The 24819-nt window shown below is 40.5% G+C and overlaps 1 protein-coding gene across 8 annotated transcripts in view; it reads right to left on the minus strand.

The window, feature by feature from the left end:
- brd4 (bromodomain containing 4) overlaps nt 1-24819 on the minus strand; it is a 218749-nt gene that overhangs the window by 42931 nt on the left and 150999 nt on the right. For 7 of the 8 annotated variants that reach the window (XM_068020995.1, XM_068020991.1, XM_068020993.1 and 4 more), the window contains 3 exons: nt 22191-22477; nt 15441-15560; nt 2955-3077 (listed from right to left, as the gene is read on the minus strand). In XM_068020995.1, coding sequence (XP_067877096.1) covers nt 2955-3077; nt 15441-15560; nt 22191-22477 — 530 coding nt within the window. The remainder of the gene's footprint in view (nt 1-2954; nt 3078-15440; nt 15561-22190; nt 22478-24819) is intronic. The other variant, XM_068020994.1, reaches the window with a different exon arrangement.

Consider the following 24819-nt stretch of genomic DNA (forward strand, 5'->3'; position numbering starts at 1 on the left):
TGATTTTTGATCTGTGAAGAATTAGTTGATTTCAATCAGAGCAACAGTAGGGATGCTACTACTCAACGCGCGTCAGGGGGAGAAGCCTGCAACATTTCTACTGGAATACTACCAGTGACGGCTGCTGGAAGTTGAGCAAAAATGCGTGTGGAAATGGGGAGTTGAGAGAGAGAATGGAATCAAGCTAGCCATGTTACCCTCGGTAATCAAATTAATTTCTAGGATCACATAAGTGGCCACTTGAGTGATGCACCAGAGAGCTGCTGGCATCAAGGAACCATACACCAACTGGAGTTAGCAGCCTTAATTGAGATTATCTTCCACATTTTGTGAAAGGTACATAAAAACTGGGACAGTGCATATACAGTCTACTCCTGATAACTTAAGTAATGTAAGCAACAAAGTGAAAATTTTGTACTTAAAATTTGAATTATGCAACTTTTAATTAAGAGACTGCATTCAGCTAAAATCATTTTAAACAGATTATATCCAGTCTGTTCAATTCAATAAAACATGAAACTTGGGAGGATGCCCTGAAAAAACCTGTTTCTCCCAACACTGAATACACTGCACTCAACACAAGTCTTGCACAAGGCTACAGAATCGGTGGCTAATTCACTAAGTTTCAGGTGACTTCCAGAAATTTCTCCAACAGTTGTGATAATTTTAATATTTAAATCAAGATAGCAGCATATCTGATCAAAATGTTGGCCTGCGCTGACTCTATACAAATGGGCTATTGGTCATCTCACAAAGCAGTCAGTGGCATGTTATTTATAGGGATGGCTACTGCATAGTTCGAAAAAAAGCTTCCCAATACTTGGAATTATATCTTTATTTGGTACTTTTCTAAAGCCAAGGAGCTATCCTGGTAATCATAATCAACCAAGTAAGTATGGTAATTTCAAAAGGAAGTTTTCAGACCTTTTTGCACAAACTCAACCTCCAAATATGACTGTGGCCCAACCCCTACGTACAAGGTTACGCCTGCTATTTGTATTATACCAAAGTGGGAATCATAACGTGTAGTATTCAGCTGGCTGACCGCTCAGTTCCAAACTCTGCACTCTGTGGCTATTACACAAGTCAATCTATAGAAAAGTACAGATTACAACTTAAAAAATTCACTTGTTTGAAAGACAGCATTTGTGTAAGAAATCACAGCATCCGTCAAAGGCCATACATATTTAACACATTTGCGATAATGGAGTGCATAATACAAAAATAAAATTGACAAGTTATCTTGGATGTATTAAATACATACAGCAAGAGCCCCATAGAACAGTTCGGTTACCAAATCTTGACCAACTAGTGTATATAATGAAATTCACCTACTGTAAACTGCAGCTCCAGTTCATAAGTTGCTTGAAATCTATTGTTCAATTTTTCTAATCAACCTCATTATATAAATAATTACTATATGACAGATTATTTTGGAGGAACAGAATTTGACTTTCGGGTACTTGGAGGTAAAAGCTCCCCAGATCTACGTTGAAAAGTTCCAAAATTTGATATGTCCAAACAAAACTACAAAGTAAACAGAGGGAACTTGACCACAATAACCTCCTATATGGTAGGCCAGTTAGAACAGCTGGGTTTCAAGTTGTTTCATGTGAACTATTCTTCTATGGCTGGTGCAAGTACAGAATGCAGGATAGGGAAGAGTTAATAGACTGTAATTCAGTCAAAGGGCTCTGCAAGAGTCTCAAAGAACCCCAACTGAATTATAGCTTTTGCAGTAAACACCATTTTTATAGGATGCAAGTTAATAGAGATGATCGCAGGCTATAACAGAATGGTTCCTTGTCCAAATGTAGTACAATAGCTCTGTTACGGACGGTGAGAATTAGCTAGAAAGGTCCGACATTGTCAAAGCTGCACAACTGACATTTTCTGAAGATGATTATGTGCACATATCTCGGCAGGAAATTACAAGATCATAATTTTGTAGACTGGCACTGATCCATGTTGAATTGCACAAGCCAAGTTTGAAATATCTGATCGCCAAGTTTGAAATATCTGATCCCCAAGATTGAGTTCCAGCCTTGCAACTAGCTAACTTGTGGGCATTTTCTACAAATCAAAAATAATTTTACAAAATAACGTAGCTTACTTGCTGTTCTTGTGGTAGCCTCGCTGAGTCAATGGTCGTGAAGATGAAGTGGTAGAACGCAGGACCTAGATAATTTCTGCCAATTGTGACAGTTGATGGGGTACCACAAGATCTGCAACCCACCAGGTCTTTCTTTTCCTCCTTTTGCTGTATTTTTAACCACTTATAGAAACTATATTTTAAAAGCACACATGTACCTTATTGCGCAAGAGTCCACAGTGCACACGGAGTTGGGGAATATCTTGAACCTGCCCCAGTGACCACAGAATGCATTGTGTTAGCACCAACCATGTGAAAAACTACACGAACTGCGCACAGATGTACACCATGTTTTGTAAACTGCATTCCACATGTATATGTTCTGACCAGAAATCCTTCATAAATTTTTAGATAGGTGAAGCAAATTTCATTTGCCGGTGGTCAAACGTTGATCTTTCGTGAGATGAGAGGTAGAAAAAAAAACAATCCTGTTTTTTTCCAAGAAGAAAATTTATCTCTGTTGAAGCTGCCTTATAATTTAAGTGCAACTCAAGCTCTTTATGGCTTTCCATGGTCATTAATGTCTGCATTATTGCACTTGTTTTCTATGCAGCTTTAACAGACTATCGCTAGAATTTCTTCCAGACATGTCGATCTTTAAACACAAGAAACTATTGGCAAAGGGCTCCAACTCCATTAATCTGGCAAACTGTTATGTATTGCAGTTGTATTAGAAGTCACTGGTTGTCGCTTGGAAACTATCGTGGGTGGTGAATGAAGAGCAGGTGGGGGCAGAGGGGAAATGGACACCGCCAGCGCCAGGCTAGCAACAGGCTCAATTACTGAAAGAATTGACGCTAACCTGTTTCAGAGTCGTTGCTCTCAGAGGAGCTGGAGTCACTGCTACTGTCTGACTCAGAAGAGCTGCTGCTGCTTCTCATCCTTGAGGGGCCTCCCACATCCATGCTTACGTCATGCTTCTCAGCTGCACAAAAAGAATCATGTAAGTAAATAGACAGAATAATCCATTCAAGCTTAACATAACTAAACTTGCTTCATGTAAGCTCAAGTGCAATTTATCAACTTAGGGTTTTGTTGATAACGATCAATTTTTATTATGCTTGTTCTTGGAGGCAATTACTTCATGTTGAAGATTATAGTCTAAAGTGAGTCACAATACTTGTAAAAGGTTACATTTGTTTTTAAAATGGGCATTCTACTGTACAATCAAGTACTTTACTTTGGACTATTCAGTAACTTCATATATTAAATAATTCAGGAAAGGAATCGACCATATTTAAGTTTACCTGCTTAATAGCATTTTTTTGTAAAAGTTAAACGATTATTTATTCCATTGTACATTACGCCCCACACAGCACCATCTCTTGTAAATGTGCTCATAATTCAGTGCAAGACACGCAAAGCCCAATTACACCATCTCTCATTGCACAGCAGAGCACTAGTAACCTGTACCAGGTCATAAATAAAAACAAGAAATGCTGGAAATACTCAGCAGGTCTGGCAGCATCTGTGAAGAGAGAAGCAGAGTTAACATTTCAGATCAGTGACCCTTCTTCAGAACTGGCAAATATTAGAAATGTGAAAGGTTGTAAGTAAAGCGGGGTGGGGCAAGAGATAACAAAGGAGAAGGTGTAGATAGGACAAGGCCATAGAATAGCTGACCAGAAGGTCATGGAGCAAAAGCAAACAATATTAATGGTGTGTTGAAAGACAAAGCATTAGTACAGATAGGGTGCTAACGGACTGAAAATTGAACAGAAGTACAAACATGAAAAAAACAGTGGGTAAGCAAACTGAACAAACTATGAAATAAAATAAAACAAAAATATATACAAAAAATAACTAAAAATACAAGTAAAATGGGGGCCCCACCATGCTCTGAAATTATTGAACTCAATGTTTAGGCTGTAGTGTGCCTAATCAGTAAATGAGATGCTGTTCCTCAGACTTGCATTGATGTTCACTGGAACTCTGCAGCAATCCCAGGACCGAGATGTGAGCATGAGAGCCGGGGGGAGGGAGGGGGGCGGGGGAGGAGGGGAAGAGAGTGTTGAAATGGCAAGCAACCAGAAGCTCAGGGTCATGCTTGCGGACTGAGCAGAGGTGTTCAGCAAAGCGGTCCCCCAGTTGTACTTGTGGCTGTTAATTTTCAGTCCATTAACACTATCTGTACTAATGCTTTGTCTTTCAACACACCATTAACATATTGCTTGCCTATGCTCCATGACCTTCTGGTCAGCTATTCTATGACATGGTCCTATCTACACCTTCTCCTTCAGTATTTCCTGCCCCACCCCCGCTTTACTTGCTTATAACCTTTCACATTTCTAATATTTGCCAGTTCTGATGAAGGGTCACTGACCTGAAACGTTAACTCTGCTTCCCTCTCCACAGATGCTGCCAGACCTAAGTATTTCCAGCATTTCTTATTATTTCAGTTTTCCAGCATCCGCAGTATTTTGCTTTTATGTACCAGGTCATTCCTGTACCAGGTTTCATAGAGACAAGCAAACTAACATTTCCACAGCCCATATGAAATTACAAAACTCTAGAATGTTTCACCTAGTTAGCATTTTCTCTTCTTCAAACTTAAGCAGATTGGGAGTAAATAAGGACACTAGAAGAGATGTAACACCACATATCACTTGCATGTGTCAATTTTAAATTCCTTGGCAACCGAGCATTCATTACAAGATATGCACACAACCTTAAATGTCAAACAAGACCATGCTCAGTTCATTATTAGTTTCCCTGTCCCACAACTTGAGACTCTGTAGGTGAAGGATAGTAAAGAATATCTCTCCAAAAAAAAACTTGCACTTATAAAGCACCTTTCACGACCATGAGACATCCCAAAGGACTTTTACAGCCAATTAAGTACTTTGTGTTGCAAGTCACTGTTGTAAATGTAAGAGATGGCAGCAAGCCAATCTGCGCACAGCAAGCTCCCACACATTGACCAGATAATCTGTTGTTGTGATACTGATTGAACAATAAACAATGCCCAGAACACTGGGGAGAATTCCCCTGATTTTTGTGCCATGGGATCTTTCATGTCCACCTGAGGGGGCATACAGGGCCTCTGTTTAATGGCGCACCTCCAACAGTGCAGCACTCCCTCAGCGCTGCACTGGAACATGTCCTTGATTTTTGTGCTCAAGTCCTGGAGTGGGACTTGAACCCACCACTTTCTGGCACAGTCAAAAGTCCTATGCTCCCACTGAGCTATGGCTCACACTTCAAAGGCCACTCCAAATACAGGAGACCTTACTAACAAGATTCCTAGGAGAAGTTATTCGAACATCACACAAAAGGTCCGTTTATTCACATGAAAGTGAATGATTTAGCTAAGAGTTCAGATTCCTGGTGGAATAGTGCTCAAAGCATTCACTCAGAAATCAGAGGGATAGCTCTTCAATATTTCCTCACAGACTGGTAGGAGAATAAGATGCCTGCTCTTATTAAGCCTTAATGAAAATATTATTGGGAAAAGTACTCTTCTGAATTAGAGTTAGATGAGGAGGATGGAAGGAGATTCAAGTGGAGCATAAATGGACTGGTTGAGCCAAATGGCTGATTCTCTGCTGCATAATAAATGTAATTCTATTTTTTTTTAAACTTTGAATTACAAATAGATTTGAAGTATTGCCAACAATGGGATCATTAAGGTGAGACCTGGACGTGTTCAGTTGATGTCAGCCATGGACATAAGCCACCTGAGCTTCGGAACCCAGTCGGCATCAGGTAATCTTCGTTCTGAATGCTAATCCCAAACAGCCAATCAAATAAATTAGTACCAGAGACTGGAGCAGTAAGCAATGCTAATTCAACCCAAAGATCCTTGTCCAATATAAAATACATCCCTACATTGGTGCAACAATGTTAGTCAGATTTTTCCAACCATTTAAGAGTTCAATTGGTTCATAATTGAATTTTTTTTAAATAAATGACATGTTTGCTGATCACAATTCTGGTGACAAACTAAATGCCATCAATGCTAGCCACAACTTCAAAATATATTACCCCAATGTTAACCTAATGTGGAATTACTAAAATTAATAAAAGGTAGATATAGTAGGCCCCAGCCTCTTTGTAAATTTCACATTCCACACATCAAAGAGTTGCCATCAATAGTTTGGGCACACTGATGAAAAGAGCTAATACAGCTCTTCCATGAAATTAAAGGAAGCGGTAATTTGGAAGGTTTATCTCTACTGCAATGTCACAGGTCAATCCCACCACTGACCTTGTGTCTTCGGTCATATGTTCTGTGGCTGTTGGATATTATACGGCCAAAGAATAGAATCCAGAACCATGAGTACATAACTGAAGTACTGATCTGGATCTCAGATGCAAAGAAAACCCCCACAACTCCCTAGAAAAAAAAGTGGGTGATGCAGTGGGTCAGGCACTGGCCACTCACCTGAGTCTGGATTCTATCACCCAGCATTCCCATCTCATCTCAAGTAGCACAAAATTAATTTTCTTTGAAAAAGAGAAGTGCCATAAGTGATACCACATTAGAGTACTCTTCAGCTCCTGTTTACATGCAGAAAGTAATTGCAGATTTTCGAGTTTGAGACAGAACTCACAATTCCATTGTGTTGTAAATTATTAAACTTAATAATCCCTGATAGATCTGTCAAGCAGCTGAGATCAAGGTCAGTTTAAGAAAAAAAAACTTGCATTTCTATAGCACCATTCATGACCACCAGACGCCTCAAAGTGCTTTACAGCCAATGAAGTACTTCTGAATTGTAGTCACTGTTGTAATGTAGGAAACGTGCCCACCAATTTGCACACGCAAACTCTCACAAACAGAAATGAGATAAGGACCAGTTAATCTGTTTTTATGATGTTGATTGAGGGATATTGTCCAGAATACTGTTGATAACTCTCTTGCTGCTCTTCACCTGAGCAGGCAGATGGGAACTCAGTTTAACATCTCATCTGAAAGATGGTACCTCTGACAGTGCAACGCTCCCTCAGTCCTGCACTGAAGTGTCAGTCTTGATTTTTGTGCTCAAATCCTGGAGCGGGACTTGAATACAGTCCCTTGCAACTCAGAGGCGAGAGTGCTACCAACTGAGCCACAGCTGATATGGTTGTGCTGAGTTATTTGATCTCAGCCATCGACTATCAGGCAACTGAGGTTTTACATTTGGCCTTAATGCTCCTGGATTAATTGGGGTGGGGGAAGAAGTGGGTGGAATCACCTAGTCTCCAACAATATACAAACTGGGTGGTTTTATTTTAATAAAAAGGGGCAACAGATGAAACTCTCCGTCGAACAAAGGCGGTGGAGGGGTGCCACCACCACCAGGTAAATGGGACCTGGAACAAGCAGAGATCAGCAGCCTCCAGCCTCTCAATCCGGTGTCAACAGAAGGCCAATATTCAGCACTTTAGGCAGTTTACCTATAACTCATTGAGAGACATGTAAATGTTATTCAAAGTAATTTGGGGTTCTTGTGCACGAATTACAGAAAACTAACATGCAGGTACAGCAAGTGATTAGGAAGGCAAATGGTACGTTAGCTTTTATTGTAAGGGGGTTGAATATAACAGTTAAGTCTTGCTGCAATTATATAGGGCTTTCATGAAACCACACTGAGTACAGTGTACACTAAGATAACTGGGGAGGTGGTGGCGTAGTGGTAATGCCCAGGCTAGTGCACTGGGGATATGGGTTTGAATCCCACCATGGCAGATAGTGAAATTTGAATTCAATTAATAAATCTGGAATTAAAAAGCGAGTCTAATGGTGACCATGAAACTATTGTCTATTGTTATAAAAACCCATCTGGTTCACTAATGTCCTTTAAGGAAGGAAATCTGCCGTCCTTACCTGGTCTGGCCGACACGTGACTCCAGATCCACAGAAATGTGGTTGACTCTTAACTGCCCGCTGAAATGGCCTAGCAAGCCACTCAGTTCAAGGGGAATTAAGGTTGGGCAATGAATGCTGGCCTAGCCAGCGATGCCCATATCTCACGAACAAATAAAAAGAGCAAAATACTGCAGATTCTGGAACATATGAAAAGTCACAGACCTGAAACATTAACTCGGTTTCTCTCTCCACAAAACCTGCTGAGTACTGTGTACAGTTTGGTCTCCTTTCTTAAGGAAAGATAAACTTGCCTTAAAGGGGCTGCAATGAAGATTCACTAGACTGATTCCTGGGATGTGAGGGCTGTCCTAGGAGGAAAGATCAAGTAGAATGGGCCCATGTCAACTGGAGTTAAGAATGAGAAATTATCTAATTGGAATGTATAAAATTCTGAGGCGGCTTGACAGGAGAGATGTTGACAGGTTGCTTTCCTTGGCTGAAGTCTAGAACTAGGTCATAATCTCGGGGTTGTCCATTTAGGACTCAGATCAGGAGAAATTCCTTCATGGAGTGTTGTGAATCTTTGGAATTCTCTAAGAGGGCTGTGGATACTCTGTCATCGAGTACATTCAAGACTGAGGCAGTCAGAATAGAGAGAGGGCAGGTTACATGGTCTGATGGACAATATTAAATCAGTTGATTTTTTAAAAAAAAAAATAACAGTCCCAGCAGCTTTCACACTTTTCTTTTGTGGGTGACAGTCCAGAAATTACCAGATTTATTGAATTCAATTTCACAACTGGTAGGATTCAAATTCAGGACCTCTGGGTTGGTTACCCAGGACCACAATAATTACATCACTATATCCAAATCAGTCTGAAATTATGTACATGCATGAGCTGTTACTGACCAATATTTGTCATTAACTGAACAGCAACATGCAAGGAAAATGTTCTCCAACTCCTATTCCGCTCTAACCAACTTCAATGAGTTGCCAACAGGTATAAACCATAAGTGGTTTCTTCACAGTGCCTCAAAGTATGTTAATGCAGTGCAGCAAGCATGAACCACCAATGAAGCAAACAGAGTGCAAACTCTGGTATTAGATTACAGACATTACCATGTTCACTGATAACAGCAATACAATATCTAAAAAATTAGTGCAGGGTGTACATGGGAGTTACAAGCTCGTCCTTCAACCCAGATTAGCAATGTTTCACTATATATAATAAGTAACTTCAACCTACAGGATTTTTCAACAAGCTCTGCCCCACTCCTACACTGACCTCTTCTCTGTCCTCGGCCGCCTACACTGTTCTACTGAAGCTCAACGTAAGCTTGAAGAACAGCACCTTACCTTCCGGACTCAACAATTTCAGATCATGCACCTTTTTTTTTTTTTGTTTGCTCGTTCTTGGATGGCAGCTATCACTGATGATTCTGCTCTCTACTTACATCTCTAGACCTCGTTTCTTTACTTGTCTCATTACCAACCCCCCTTTGTCTTACACCATCATCCCTTCTGTTACTTAATCGCTCTTCCCTTCTACCCCATAACAGATCTTCTCTCTGGTTCTTCCCCCTCCCTTTTCCCTGCCTCTGTACTTGTTTCAAACTAGTTACCTCTTAAACTTCTTCCAATTCTGATGAAAAGTCATCAAGCTGAATAGTCAGCTGTTTCCTCTCCACAGATGCTGGCAGACCTGCTGAGAGTTCTCAGCATTTTTAAAGTATCAGCAGGCTGTCTGTTTCTTTATCACATGACACATGCAGGCAGTGATTGTTGGAGCTGGTGTCTGTTGCTCCAGATAGAAAGCACAAGGCAGCAGGACCACTGAAAACTGATAAATCAGAATATGCACATATGTATAGGAGCATGTGTGAATGAGCACATGACTCGGTGCACTTAACAGTCAGAGCCTGAACATCTATATGCATTAGGTGCGTTATGTTACTATGGTTATGACAAATTTATTCCTAAAGAATCACACAATAAACTACTTCAAAGAATGAGGTGGTGGAGTCCCATGTCACAGTGGTGTGCCAACACACTGCACCAATGAAAGTATGCCTCCCAGTCAACATTTCAGTTTTGACTGCACTGTCTGGTCAGTGGGTGGAACAATGTTGTGCACTTTCTTCAGATATTCTAAGAACAACTGACAAATCCTTCCAAGACACTCATGGTCATCAGCCTGTCAGTCAGCTCAAAGCAATACAAGGCTGAAGAGCAAGTCTCTTGCCCACTCTCAGTAAGGCACTGGTCGTGTGATGGCTTTAATGCAAATAGTCAGCTTTTGACAAAACTGGTTGCCATAGCCCATCACTGACTTGCAGCCTGAAACTTACAAACAGTTGTAGATGTTTGACCTCAGCAGTTTCCAAGTAGCTTCAATTACCTGGATTCAACTTTCTTAGAGCAGTGGCCCTGGAGGCACAGACCAGGTTAGCAGCCAAACACAGACCCAAGATAACTGCGTGCAACACCATCAGAAACTCAATTCAACCCCTGAAAAGAGGCATTACGTCCAAGATTCCTGGATGATCAGACAGATGTTTCAAATAATGTGGGACCAAACTGTTCATATTGGCAGAGGCTCTTTTCCCCTCTTCCCCCCCACCCCCCCTACTCCAGAGGATAGTAGACATAAGGACCAAGTTGCAAGCTCATGCTGCGAGTGCAAATTCGTTGCATACCTTTACAACAGCATTTGATTTGTTGCTGGCTGGGCTAGACATCACAGCGTACAAGAGATAAGTAGAATACTAAATAATATGACCAACCTGGTCCCCTAGACTAGTTTTGGCAGCTAAAGATGTCAAAGGAATTTTTCAGATTTTTTTTATATTGGTACCGAGGATTTTTTTAAAAACATTGTTTGTCTCACTAATGTTTGCTGACGGACACGAGCTGTCTTCCCATCCTATCCATTCAACTTGTTCCAAAATACACCTGGATATCAAAACCATTCGCTATAATATTTCCTGATAATTTATTCTATTACCTATTACCCTCGATGAGATTTATCCCTAATTATTAAATTTTATCCCTTGCTTTTCCAACCCTACTCTAGCGAGTTAATGGGCATCAATTTTATTAATCTGATTCATAAATTTGGAACCTCCATTAGGACAGTCTCTTTCCCCTAACCTTTCCTCATGTAAATCACCATGCTGGCGATATTGCAGGATGGGAAGTAAGTTATGCGGAACAGCAGCATTGCCATGTGGGGGGGGGGAGGGAGGGGTGGAGGGAGAGGCGGTGGCCTAGTGGAAACGTCACTGGACTAGTAGCCCAGAGGCCCAGGCCAGTGCTCCTAGTCGGATGGATAGGATGGAAAGACAGGACAGCGATCCAAAGACTTGGGCATGTTGGGTCAAATGATTCTGTTCAAATGCTAAAATCTCCATGTTCACAAGAATATATGAATATGAAGAGAAGGTCAGCTGGTCCTTTGAGCCTGCCCCATTCAGTTGTGGTGCCTTAAGCATGATAATTTGAATTCAATTAATAAATCTGGAATTTAAAAAAGCTAGTCTAATGGTGACCATGAAACCATTGTCGATTGTTGTAAAAGCCCACCTGGTTCACTAATATCCTTTAGGGAAGGAAAGCTGCCATCCTTACCTGGTCTGGCCTACACGTGACTCCAGATCCACAGCAATCTGGTTGCATCTTAAATGACCTCAGATGGCACAGCAAGCCACTCAGTTCAAGGGCAATTGGGGATGGGCAATAAATGCTGGCCTCGCCAGCGATGCCCACATCCCATGAACGAATAAAAAAATTAGTTCACCTTGGTCTAGGGATACTAAGTTTTAGCATATTAAGCTTTTTCTAAAATCCTTCCATTTTCTGTTCCAATTTTCTCCTCCTTTTGAATGCTTACTGGAGTACAGTTCCAGCCATCCTCCCATATCTTCTCCAAGCAGCCATTCTTCATATTTGAGCACCAACACCAAAAGGTAACAGATATTTGACACTGACTTGACCCTCTCCTCACCCAATCTCTACGCATGCACACTTTACTGGAGTGACTGGAAAGCGATCTGGAAGAGGAGCCCTGGCTGATTTTTAACCATATATAGCTCAGGGGCAGGAAGCCAATTGCAGCATTCTTATCACCACCAAGGCAGAGATAAACACAGGCATGGAACTGAAGCTGAAAGACAAGTGATGACCTTAGTCTGCACTAAAAGCCCTCTTAATCCACAAAAGCAAATCTTAAAAACATCACAGTCACACAGATCAACAAGTTTCAACATAATAGGAGTAGGCCATTCGGCCCCTCAGGCCTGCTGTGCCATTCAATATCATGGGTTGTTTGATTGCAGCCTTAGCTCCACCTGTCCCTCCATAACCCTAGACTCCCTTGTAGATCAAAAATCTGTCTAACTCAGCCTTGAATATATTCAATGACTCAGCCTCCACTGCTCTTTGGAGAAGAGCAATCCAAAGATTAATGACCCGAAGAAATTCTTCCTCATCTCTGGCTTAAAAGGGAGACCTCTTATTTTGAAATAAAAACAAGAAATGCTGGAAATACTCAGCAGGTCTGGCAGCATCTGTGGAGAGAGAAGCAGAGTTAACGTTTCAGGTCAATGACCCTTCTTTAGAACCCTCTTATTTTGAAATTGTGCCCCCAGTTCTAGATTCCCCCATGAGGGGAAACATCCTCTCAGCATCTACCCGGTCAAGCCCCCTCAGAATCTTAATATGATTCAATAAGATCACCTCTCTTTCTTCTAAACTCCAATGAGTATAAGCCCAACTTTTCTTCATAACACAACCCCTTCATCTCTGAACTGCTTTAATGCAAGTATATCCCTCAAGTAAGGAGACCAAATCTGTACGCAGTACTCTAAGGTGCAGTCTCACCAATGCCCTGTACAGTTGTAGCAAGACCTCCCTACTTTTATAATCCATCCCCCTTGCAATAAATGCCAACATTCCATTTGACTTCCTAATTACTTAATGCACATGCATGCTAACGTTTTGAGATTCATGTACAAGACCACCCAGATTCCTGCGTTTTGCAGCATTCTGCAGTCTCTCTGCATGTAAATAATATTCTGCTTTTCTATTCTTGCTGCCAAAGTGGACAACCTCACATTTTACCACATTATTCTCCATCTGCCAAATCTTTGCCTAGTTAACCTATTTATGTCTCTTTGCAGACACTGTGTCCTCCTCACAACTTGCTTTCCTACCTCTCTATTATCGCCCACAATTTTAGCTGCAATACACTCAGTCCCCTTGTCCAAGTCATTAATATAGATCGTAGATAGCTGAGGCACCAACCATGATCTCTGTGGCACTCCATTAGTTACAGATTGCAACCTAAAAATGCCCCATTTATCAACGCTGTTTCTGGCTATCCAATTCACTATCCATGCCAACACCATAAGTTCATATTTTATGTAGTAACCTTTCAATTTTGAGTTCTAACCCATGGTTCTGAATTCCTTTTTAGAAGGGTGCAGATTTAAAAATGAAGGCTGAAAAGAGATCTCTCTGCCAAACTGGGTAAAGAGGGGGCCTGGTGGTTTGCTGGACCACAATGCCAAGGCCAGATTTCTAATCTGCACTAATTTCAGCTAGGTCAGCAGATAATGCACTATTATCCCAATAGCCCTGAGCTTAGAGGGTGAGGGAAAAGAAAGACAGCTGGGATTTCAGCTCAGTATTTTATTCCAGTCAATGCTAATGGAATGTGAAAACAGGGAGAGGGAAGCTACACTCCAGTAACTTGCCAACGCTAGGTTCAAATATTTAAAAATTGGGCAAGATGTCTTGGACCCGCCAGTGCCTAACTTAACAATGCTGCATAAAGAGTTAGTGCCCTCAAAGTATAGGAGAAGAGGATTAAAACACACAAGTAACTTTGATGCTTGTGAAACTCAATTATGCAACACTTCATGCTCTCTATTTCATTTCCAAAATGCCACAACTTACTTGGAATTTTACAACATTGAAGGCTACCAGATAAGGTGCAGTCACCTAGGAAACCAGTGGTCTGATCTCACCAGTTCTAGACAAACAACAGTGCAATTCTGCAACACATGGCATAAGAAACTATGTGGAATGCCTCATACAGGCTTTAACTGGACAGCGCTATCTACAGAAGAGATAAACTTCAACCTTCAAAATGACTCCTAAGTGAGTGACTCTGTATTGCAGTGATAACTGGGAACAATGAAAACAGTCAGAGGTTTCATCAGCTTGTGACCAGCCACCTGCAAGGAGTGAAATACCCTCTAATCTATTGGAAGTCAGGACTGAAGGGTCAAAAATCTGGTGGGATACAATGCACAGTTCACTGCTAAATACAGTGCAATTTAAATTCAATATCAAAAGTTGGAGCAATGTCTAGCTCATAGCTGAAAAAGTCTGAAGTGGGGTAAAGGTCTAAAAACAAATATCACAAAAACTTGCAACATTCACCCTTTTAAATAAATAGCAATGAGAACAGCAGCCTTATACCAACCATTAGGCCACAACTTTTTGGCCTTAGGAAGCTGTGCATGAAACATGAAAAGCTTTATAAACTCTCCAAAACACACAACACTGGCCAAACAAAAAGAGCACTAGTGTAGTATAAATGCTTCTAAAGTCCAAAAGCTGAAAATATGCTTATTTCAATAAAGACCAACGATGCACTGTCCATACTGGGCTCAAATTATTATTTTTTTTTTTAAAACCCTGGGACGGGCAGGGGAAAAGAGAAAAAGGAACACTTTTTATTAGAGTTATGGGTTGTCAGACTGTTGAGATCAGGACATTAATTCTCTTTTGGTACCAAATGCACAAATCATTCGTTGCTGGCTTCAAGGTTTATACCGTTCTCACGTGAGACTCAGAACCAGAAAAGAGGTGATGTTAACCCCATCAGTCTGGTCTGGACTGAAACTCAAACTTGGTTACAAGTCTCAGTGTACGAGTCTCATACTTTAATGTTAAATATTTTATATACCAGTAATGCTGGATTAGCAGAGACTAGTCATTTCAATTGCTTGTTTCAGGAACGACATTTTAAACAAAAGCAGAAGACCATGTAGACACATCTCTATTCACAGCACAATTTCAGGAAATCAAAACATCTTGCCCTCTGCCTATAATTAAATTCTTGAATGAAAAAATTGTGCTACATTAGCTGTAGCGCATAACCGGAATTAAAAACATTTATTTATTTCATTTCAGCCCAGTAAATTAAATAATTCATTAGATTTAGCACCATACCCCTCAACTGTATTGTTTCAAAACCACTGAGCAAAGTCGCAGCAGAGTGCAACCAAGCAAAATCAGCCAGTTTGCTAATTCTACAGAAAGCCGCACTCCCTCCCCAAGCGCAAGCCTCAATTCCACTATTCAACATGTTGCAGTTTGAGAGGTACGTGCACCATAAAAATCAAGGCGATTACATATACATACAAATTGACTTTAGCGGTGGCCCATTCCACCTAAGGTTCTACTTCACAAGGTTGCACTACACCAACCTTTTCTGCCTGGTTTCTTCCCAGAGCTCAGCTGGCCGCTAACGTCATGTAACCTGGTATCCAGCTCACTCTTCGAGTCTAGCTGGAGGTCATCGTTCGATTTCCCTGGGACTTTTTTCACTGCAAACAGCATCACACAACAAGATTTGGACCAAACACTTTGGTACCGGTACACAGGTACAACACAGTGAATAAAATTACTCTAGTTTGGCACGTGGGATCAGATGCAAGGTTTCTGCAAATTTAAAAAGAAAAGAAAGCAGCTGTAGGAAAAGAAAAAACCCATTCACAGTTTGTGACTGCTCTTGAAGGCCATCAATCTGAAGAGACTTTTGCAAATATTTGAAGCATATGGATTCTGCAATAGTGAGGTCATGGTAACACTTTTAATAACAGATTAAATCACTTAAAAAATGCATCAGAGAAGTAGTCCAAGTATAGAGTTTGATTCATTGCTACAATGACCTCAGTTGTGCTGCTGTAAAGAGCTGCACAGGCAAGACCAGAAGCTAGAGTAATCCCTGGTCGCTGCTTCCATTAACTTACAAAGAGCAACAATCTCATAAGTCGGTTATAAGCATCACAGAGATTTCTCAGGGATTCTGGAAAAAAAGGGCAAATTTTAGCTATCTTGTCTGCTTCTGCCATTTAAAAAAAAACTCTGACCAAGTGAAATCATTTCATTTTAACCACTTTCTCCCATGGCAAGAGGATGGGAGCCACATGAAAGCCTCCAATGCCATCATAAACTAGCTGCCCAAAGGCAAGCGATTTCCATGCTCTCCGAGGAGGTATTACCCCACAGTGACATGGTTAGAATTATGGACTCAGCAGAGTGAGGAATACAAGTCCCACCAAGTGGCATGACAGAAGTTAAGATTCAGTGCACCACCTGGCTTTTTATTGGACACTTTTTCCTGTCTTCAATAACAAAAATCTTCACGCACAGATGGTTTTGCACAAAGACAGTTTTAATAATACTTCATGACATCACTACTCTGCAATTAGCAAGTTCTGCAAAATTACAGAAAAAAATCAAATTTCACAGGAAGAGACAAATCAGATGAAATAGTGAAAAGGAAACAGTGTACCTCTGAAAACCAGCTGTTGCTCTGACCCCTGGGTTAAGAAGCCCCAATGATATCCTGGCTCCACTCATGTGTGCCCATACCCAAGTGGAACAATGATAGAGCAGATCATTTACCAATGATTTGCAAATGATCATATGCCCAGTGTAAAAGGATGATCACTTTTACAAAGACTGGAAAGTACAAATTACCTAACAGGGTACGAACAATGCATACAATACTGAAGAAAAAGTTAGAAGAACAGACCACCCAGGCCATGTTGGTTTAGAAACTTAACAACCCATTCAGGTGGAGTGTAATGAGTGTCACTTTTTTGTTTTAGCAATCATATATACTGTCCCAAAACCAACATTTCTGCACTAAAAACTGTATGATAACCTACAAGTCAATTAGTGGTCTAGCTCATTTGTAAATACAGTAAAAATGCTCAAAAATATATATTTCTTTTTAACAGCATGAAGAGCCACATTTCCTCAAGCACTGAGTAACGTACAGCAAATCCTCCTCCCCCCACCCCCCAACCTCATACATATAATCTCAATCTGGATATCAATAGCCTTTATGGCAAAGAACACAATCGTACCCTAGAATTGCAAGAACCAAATATTGTGTTGAAATTTAAACGTCGAGTTGAAAGTTGACTTGGGGGGAAGGGGAGAAAATACTGTGGCCTGGGAGCTGGAAGAAACCCCTAAGCACAACCACTAACAGACTCTCAGATGCTCAATGGTGCTGGCTGCCAAAAAAGAGCATGTGAATTCAGAGCCCAGTTTCTCAGCCTCCATCAAATCACTGACAGAAAACACCAAATTAACAAGCAGCTGGTCAGAGTTGCTCCATTTTCTCCCTACAGGGATTGAATTTTTATTTTAAGCACTAGTTGCATGGACAGTACATTTTAATGTATAATGGAATATCTTGGCATTTTGGAACATAGATGAAAATTGCCAAAATGGGAGTCAGAATGAGTTGTCCAAGGCTGCTAGCCCATAAAAATTTTCCACACTTCTATTTATTTCTCTTTTCGTATAAATGACTAAACTACATATTTTATGAGGTTATTCAAATGGTGACTTTGTATTAGACAATGGCAAAGATGTAACATATCATGACAGTTTCAAAGAGAAATGTGGGGAGAAGTGGAGGACAAAAGACTATGAATGGAGTGTATATATTCCTGTCATGACAGTATATCAGGCTTGCCAGGGCAGCACCTTATTGGTCTGGTTAACATGCAGCAGAAGCCAGCTCAACAACTGATTTTTGGGGAGGAGATAATGAAAGTATTTTCTTCAGACTAATTATAATTTAATATATTTACATGCACTTATCACTAACCACAACATTGAACAGAAATCTAAGATTTAGTAACCTCAATTATCTTCAACAGCTTCCCCCACCCCTTCCAAGAAAAATCTATGCAATCAGCTAATGGTGCAGTGGCAAAGTATGTTGGTACCCACAACATGATTCCAACCTTTACCAGACATTATGTCTACTTGCTTATTTTGTGTTAGCCAAAGGAAGGGGAAGTAAAAGTAAGATGAATAATCATGGAATACTCATATGACCCTCTAGTACCTACTGCAACTAAAAGACCCAGAGAAAGACTGAGATCAAGAGTTTTTTTTGGGCAAGGAATCAAGGGCTATGGGGAAAGGGCAGGAAAGTGGAGTTGACATTGATCAATGATCTTATTGAATGGTAGAGCAGACTCAAAAAAGACAGTATGGCTTACCCCTGCTCTTAGTCATGATGTCCTTATTACTATTAAGCATCTTGATCAGAGAGAGAGGGGTCAAGAAGAGAGATTGGGAGCCACATGGAGATACATTCTATTATCGGAGATGCGGGTTCAACCTATCCTGGATTTTCGGGATTAAAAACTTATGATCCAAAGCAAACACTAGTTTGTGCAGTTTTAATTCCCAGTAGACATAAGTCCACAAGAACAAAACTGCCCATAAATTGGTAATCTCCAAAAGGACATAGGGATGTTTCATGCAACAAATGGAAAAGGGGACGCTGATGCTGTAGAGGATCATGTTATGAAGTTAAGGAATATGTTTGGGTAGAACTTCAATTTGCATCTGGGTATATTACACGTGAATTAGGAGTATCTGATATTGGCACTAAGTTCCGAATAAAAAGGGTCCCATTCCACCATTTCGTATGACAAGCACAAAAGAAAACTTAAAAGATGGAGGTGAATAACAGTTTAAAATGTGTGGTTACCAGACAAATTGAACCTTAACTTTCCCGACAAGTTTGCGTCCAGAGTATTGGAAACCTTTTGGGAAATAAAAGGAACAGAATGGAATGCATCTTGCAGATAGCTGCAGTAATACTGAATTTGTTTTTAAACTAGTATTTGTCCAGGAGTTTTTGGAATAGCTTTTACTCACTTCTCTGAACTCAATGGGCTCAGAATTTATATAACCCTTAAGAATTTAAAGCCAGTAACCTCTAACCTGCAGTCAAGCCACTCCAATGTTGCCAAAATTTGAGATTCATTAGTTGCTCGATGCCAGTGACAGGTATTACGCAGGGTAAAATGAAGTATCTGAATCTGACTTCCTGCAGAGCCAAGTGCTAGGCCACAGAGGAAGTTTCCAATTAATTTCTGTGGGTTACAATTTCTCCTCTGTTTGAAACATGAGAAGTCCAAGCTTTGCAGTATACAGCAATAAAACATGCGATTGCATAAGCTAAACACCCCACAGTTCCAGAGGGAACGTGGCCATAGAATGGGTTGCAAAGGTAAGGTCTACAGAAATTAATTTGCATCTTGTTGAAACAAATGCTTGCTCTGTTCTGAAGTATTAGCAACTTCCATTTCTATTCCTGTGATTCGTATTTGATGCTGAATTTTTCATTTGATTACTCTCGCTAGCTCGACTATTTAGCAGATACTGTTCCAAATTCTCACATAAAAGTCAGTATAAAGCAGCTCAACATTACTAAACAAGCATGAAGTCAGAGACCAATTTTCTTAGCATCAAAAGTACAAGTGAACTGTTTGACTCCTACACTAATCACCTCTTTCCACTCTGCCCCATATTCTTCTATCACAGGGTTCTCTGAAAGAAATTGCTGACTAGCCACAGGTGTGGCGACAATGTCACCATATTAGCCACTTACACTAGTTGTACCAGATAATGCCTTACAGGTACAACTTTGCATACATAAAGAAACACTCAATGCAAAAGTTTAAAGTATTCACTTTCACCAAATTAGGAATTCTAACATGAATTTAAGGCAGATTCTAGTATTTTTCCTACTACTATGTTAAGCTCATTTGTTTATTGCTCCCTGGATTAGATGCATCTCCCTTTTTGAAGATAGGAACTACATTTGCTGCTCTATCGCTTTATCTATTGATTTTTTTTTAATATATGGATACCAGTGCCTATGCTACCTCCTCCATAGATTATTTGCAGATGCAATCCATCTAAACTGGGAAGCTTGGTCGAGGTTTTAGTAGTATGCCGGGCAACTCCTTTCTTTTGATCTTAACTGTTGTAATATCCCTCGAGACCACTATTATTACTGAAGTCATTTCCTCTATTTTTGCCTCTAATGAAAACTGATACCATTTGGTATCCCTGCCATTTCATGATCTCTTGCGAGTTCATCTTTCTCATCCTTGAGGCCCTAAACTGATATTATTTTTGTTAATTATCTGCCAATTGATATTTTCATTTCATATTTATTCTTTGCCTCCAAAACTCATTCCCTTTTATCATTCACTCTTTGATTCTTTATGTAATTTGCATATGTCTTTTTCTTTAGAGTATCCATCTAGATATTCGTCTCCCTCCCTCAGTGTCTCCATCACATACTCCAGATCAACAGCTCTGAGCTGAACGACTCAAGCCATAGATATGCCCCACAGGGAACAGTCTGTCCATAAATTCCCACATTCTGCAGTTCCGCCACACTGGTTGTGCTACCATTATCTACTTTCTATATTTACTGTAGTTAACTATTTCTAGTTAGAACTAATTTGTTTAATACTAAATTAACAGATGGATATAATTTGATTTCTGTTAGGTACTGTTATTGCTCAGTTTAGTTTACTTAAACTATTCCTTCTGTTGGTGACAAGACTTTCCATTTAACCACTAACGGACAGCTAGATTTCCCCCCCAGCTCTTACTTATTAGATGCCTTTAAGGCAAATAAGTCTTCAATCTACTGCAGAGTTAAATATGGCTCGAATAAATAGCCCAACACCCAGCTTTTATTCCCCAGGCTCTGCCGCTCTTCCCTCCATTAGCTATGACGTAATTTCGCCAAATTTTTTCTCATTCTGCTTTAAATCCTCTCTCCAGGCCTTGGCTTTTGGTAGGTGGAAAGTGACGAGATAGGAAAAGCAATCCAGTGACGGAATGTTGGGGCTTTAATGAAAATGATGGCAGCTGACTTAGCCAGGATGATATTTTTTCCTTCAGTTCACATTTCCAATTGCTATCAAAGTTCATGAATGAAAAAAATGGAGGGTCATATGGCTGAAATAAGGGGGAAAGATTTGCCGTGACACCTCCAGTTGAGCATACAGCAAATACTCACTAATAAAAAAACAGAAAATACTGGAAATACTCAGGAGGTCTGGCAGCATCTGTGGAGAGAGAAGCAGAGTTAACATTTCAGGTCTGTGACCGTTCAGCAGATGCGCTGAGTATTTCCAGCATTTTCTGTTCCTGTTTTCATTTCAGATTTCCAGCATCCGTAGTATTTTGCTTTTATTTCAGCAAATACTCATTGGCTGCCTCACACGAGAAGAATGGTCATTCTGACAAAGACTGGGGCAGCTGCCTTGATGAATGGTACTGTATTGGACAGGGAGCAAAAGAAAAACAAAAGGGAGCATTTTGGAAGAATTAAGCAGCCACTTACATTACAACATGTAGCAATGCTGCTCATTATTGAGCACAAATGTGATTTTTCAGGGGAACGGGGCACAGTAGCAGGCTTTTTATAAACAAAGACTGTGCTCTGAAAACACACTCAATGGATTTAAATTGTCTACCATCGAGGAGGGTGACTGGAAATAAATTACATTGGTCTGCCAGTGATACACACAAGGGATTGGAGGCCATTCCAAAAGGTCTTGTATTGCTAGCACTAATTTCCAACATGTCACTTAAACTTCCATCAAACTTTGCTTAAAGTGCTGCTATTTCAACCTATCGCAGCAAGGTAACAGAAAATCTTCACTTTCAGATGTACCTCTAGTATTTCATGTTTTTATTTCAGGCTTCTAGCATTTGCTATCTTCTTATTCTAAGTTAATAAGTGGTCACTGTTTCAACAAACCAGTCTTGGCACAAATGTAGTGCCTTGACAATTCATACAATGGCGGCGACCTGGCTTAGGGCCCAGCAAAGAAATTAGCATCCAAGAGTAACCCCCATGTTCGCCTTGTACACTACCTAACAGCCGGCTTTCAGAGGTAATACTTGGAAAAGTCTAGACATACTCTGCAGTCAGGAAATAGTATGTGGCATGGTAAGTGAAGAACAGTTTTTGTAGAGAGGGAATGACATTTTATGATAGCTTGTGTAGACTGCGCACATGTATCAAATGTATAAATTTTTAGAACAAATTTACAGTGAGGTGACAATCCACAATCCTTTGATCCACTAGGGCTAACTCTCACCTTGAGGTTTCCTCGCTTTTTTTCGTAAACATGATGTAACGTATCGTTCTAGCTCTCGCAACGTGGAGGGTTTTAATGTTTCAAAGTCTATCTCAATCTCGTCAGGGTTTGAGTTTCTCAACGAGGGTTCACGGGACTGAATGATGTGAACTACTCGCCCCAATTTATCACCAGGAAGTTTGTTTATGTCGAGGCTCAGCTGTCTCTTTTCCTCATATGTCATCGGCTTGCACTTATCCTCCTCCTCTGAATCGTACGTAGGACCAGGCTTGCTGTTCTTCAGATTCCTGAAGGAAAAGTAAGTGGAATTAAGACAAACATGGGAACGTTGGTATAACTTGTAGGTCTGGGGCAAGAAAAATTATGCAAATGTTTCTCAGGCACATGACTAGCACTATCTGCACAGGAAGAATCCAGACATTTAGAACACACAAGAAATAATGGGTATGAATCAATACTGTGTAGGACACTAAGAAAGCTGAACAGTAGGAGATACGATGAGGTAAATTAAGAATTTAGGAACAAAAAGAGGGCGGTAAGCAGTCCCACAAAACAAGAAATTTAACACTAAAGAAAAAGGGAACATTTAAGCCCAAACTCTATTAGGACCTATTTAATAAAATAAAATTAGCATTTTATCTAAATGTCATCTAACTTTTTTTTGATTCTAGAGTGAACAGGGATTGCTCGAGTACTGCCCCACCAGTTGAGACAGACAAAGTTTATACGTATCGACACCGTGAACTTCAGTGCTTCAAAACGAAATACAAATTAAGTCAGCTCCCTGTAGGACTCTAACCCTTTCTCCCCAGTACACCCCCATTGATGTAACCACAACTGTCCAAATATTAACGAGACAGAAATCATGTTAATACTAACAATTTGAATAAAAAGGGCCCAATTTTAAAGGTAGTTATTCCATATTATCTGCACTCTGACTGCAGGGGGGGGATGGGGGGTGTGATGGGAGGTTCATGCTGCCCCATTCCCTCCAAGAGCTTCTTTCATGCATTATAAATTCTGGTTACAAGTAGCCTATAGACATTTTCTGTGACAGCTCTCATTTCATTTGAAGCCCTGAACAGCAACCAGTCTTTGCCCAGCAGACCTCATAAGGGGACTTTCGATCAAGAACATCCACTTTCAGGTTGTTTCTAACCAGAAATTCTAATATAAACACAAAGAAACAAAGAAGCACTGAGACACTGGCGAGCATGAATGCCTGAGAACGTGGTCGAGACAGGTTCAGTTGAAGCATTCAAGAGGGAATTAGACAGTTATATGAAAAGGAACAATGTGCAGGGTTGCGGGGAGAAGGCAGGGAAATGGAACTGAGGGAATTGCTCTTTCGGGGAGCCGGTGCGGACACAATGGGCCGAATGGCCGCCTTCTGCACTAATGATTCTGTGTTAACCTTTAGGATGTGACAATTCAACAGAATAGGCTTCCTCTTCAGATCCCACATTACAATTAATCACCTAATTTGCATTATAATCTATTAACACAAATACTGTGGCTACAAGAGCAGATCAGAGGCTGAGCGTTCTCAGCAAATAACACCCTGGCTCCTCAAAGCCTCTCCATCTACAAGCTATAAGTTAGGAGATGGATACTCTTCACGTTCCTGCAACTCCAACACTCAAAGCTCAACACCATCCAGGACAAAGCAGCCCACCTGACTGGCACCCCATCCACCACCTTAAACATTCACTCTCACTGACCATCAGCGCACAGTGGCTGCACTGTGTAACATCTACAAGATGCATTGCAGTGACTTGCTCGTGTTTCTTCGATAGCACCTTCCAAATGTGCAACCTCTACTGCCTAGATGAGCAAGGGCAGCAGGCATATGGGAGCACCACCACCTGCAATCTCCTCTCCAAGTCACCCACTATCCCCACTTAGAAATATATCACCATTCCTTCACTGTCGCTGGGTCAAAACCCTGGAATTCCCCAACTAATTGCAATGCACCCACACCACACTAACTGCAGCAGTTCAAGGCCACAGCTCATTACCACTTCCTCAAGGGCAATAAATGCTGGGCCTGACAGCAGTATCCACATCCCATGAAAAAAAAAATTGACGCTCCTGTACTTAAACTGGATTGATGTACAAGTATTAACAGATGATTAACTGAAAAGTTTACTTTTGCAGGAAGAGTTAATATTCTCCTGATTAATCCCTAATGCTCATCTCTGCAAAAATCTCCCATTAGCGCCAACAGTGGTGGTTGAAGCCACAGGTTTCACAATGCTCTAAAAGCATCCTACTATAAATGTACTTGCTCTAAAACAAAAAGGGGAACAATTCATCCATCTAAATGAGATAATGCAAGTTATCTTCTATATTGGACACAATGACATTGATAGCCCTACACAACTTTCTGGTCACAACAATTTTATGCCATCATCTCTGCCTCAAGTAATTAATGCACCATTTTTATTTCAGAAAAATCACATTAAACTGCCATGAAACATTTCAGAAACGGCGTAAAGTAAAAGCCTTGTGTATTAACCTCTGGGTTCTGACACTGTTCATAAACCACTGAGGCTAAGAAGTCGCAACTATCCAAAGGTGTTAGCTTGCTCATTCTTCAAATTCACAACAATCTCCATGTATAAAAAAG

Source organism: Heterodontus francisci, chromosome 43, assembly GCF_036365525.1.
Source record: "Heterodontus francisci isolate sHetFra1 chromosome 43, sHetFra1.hap1, whole genome shotgun sequence".
Taxonomy (NCBI): domain Eukaryota; kingdom Metazoa; phylum Chordata; class Chondrichthyes; order Heterodontiformes; family Heterodontidae; genus Heterodontus; species Heterodontus francisci.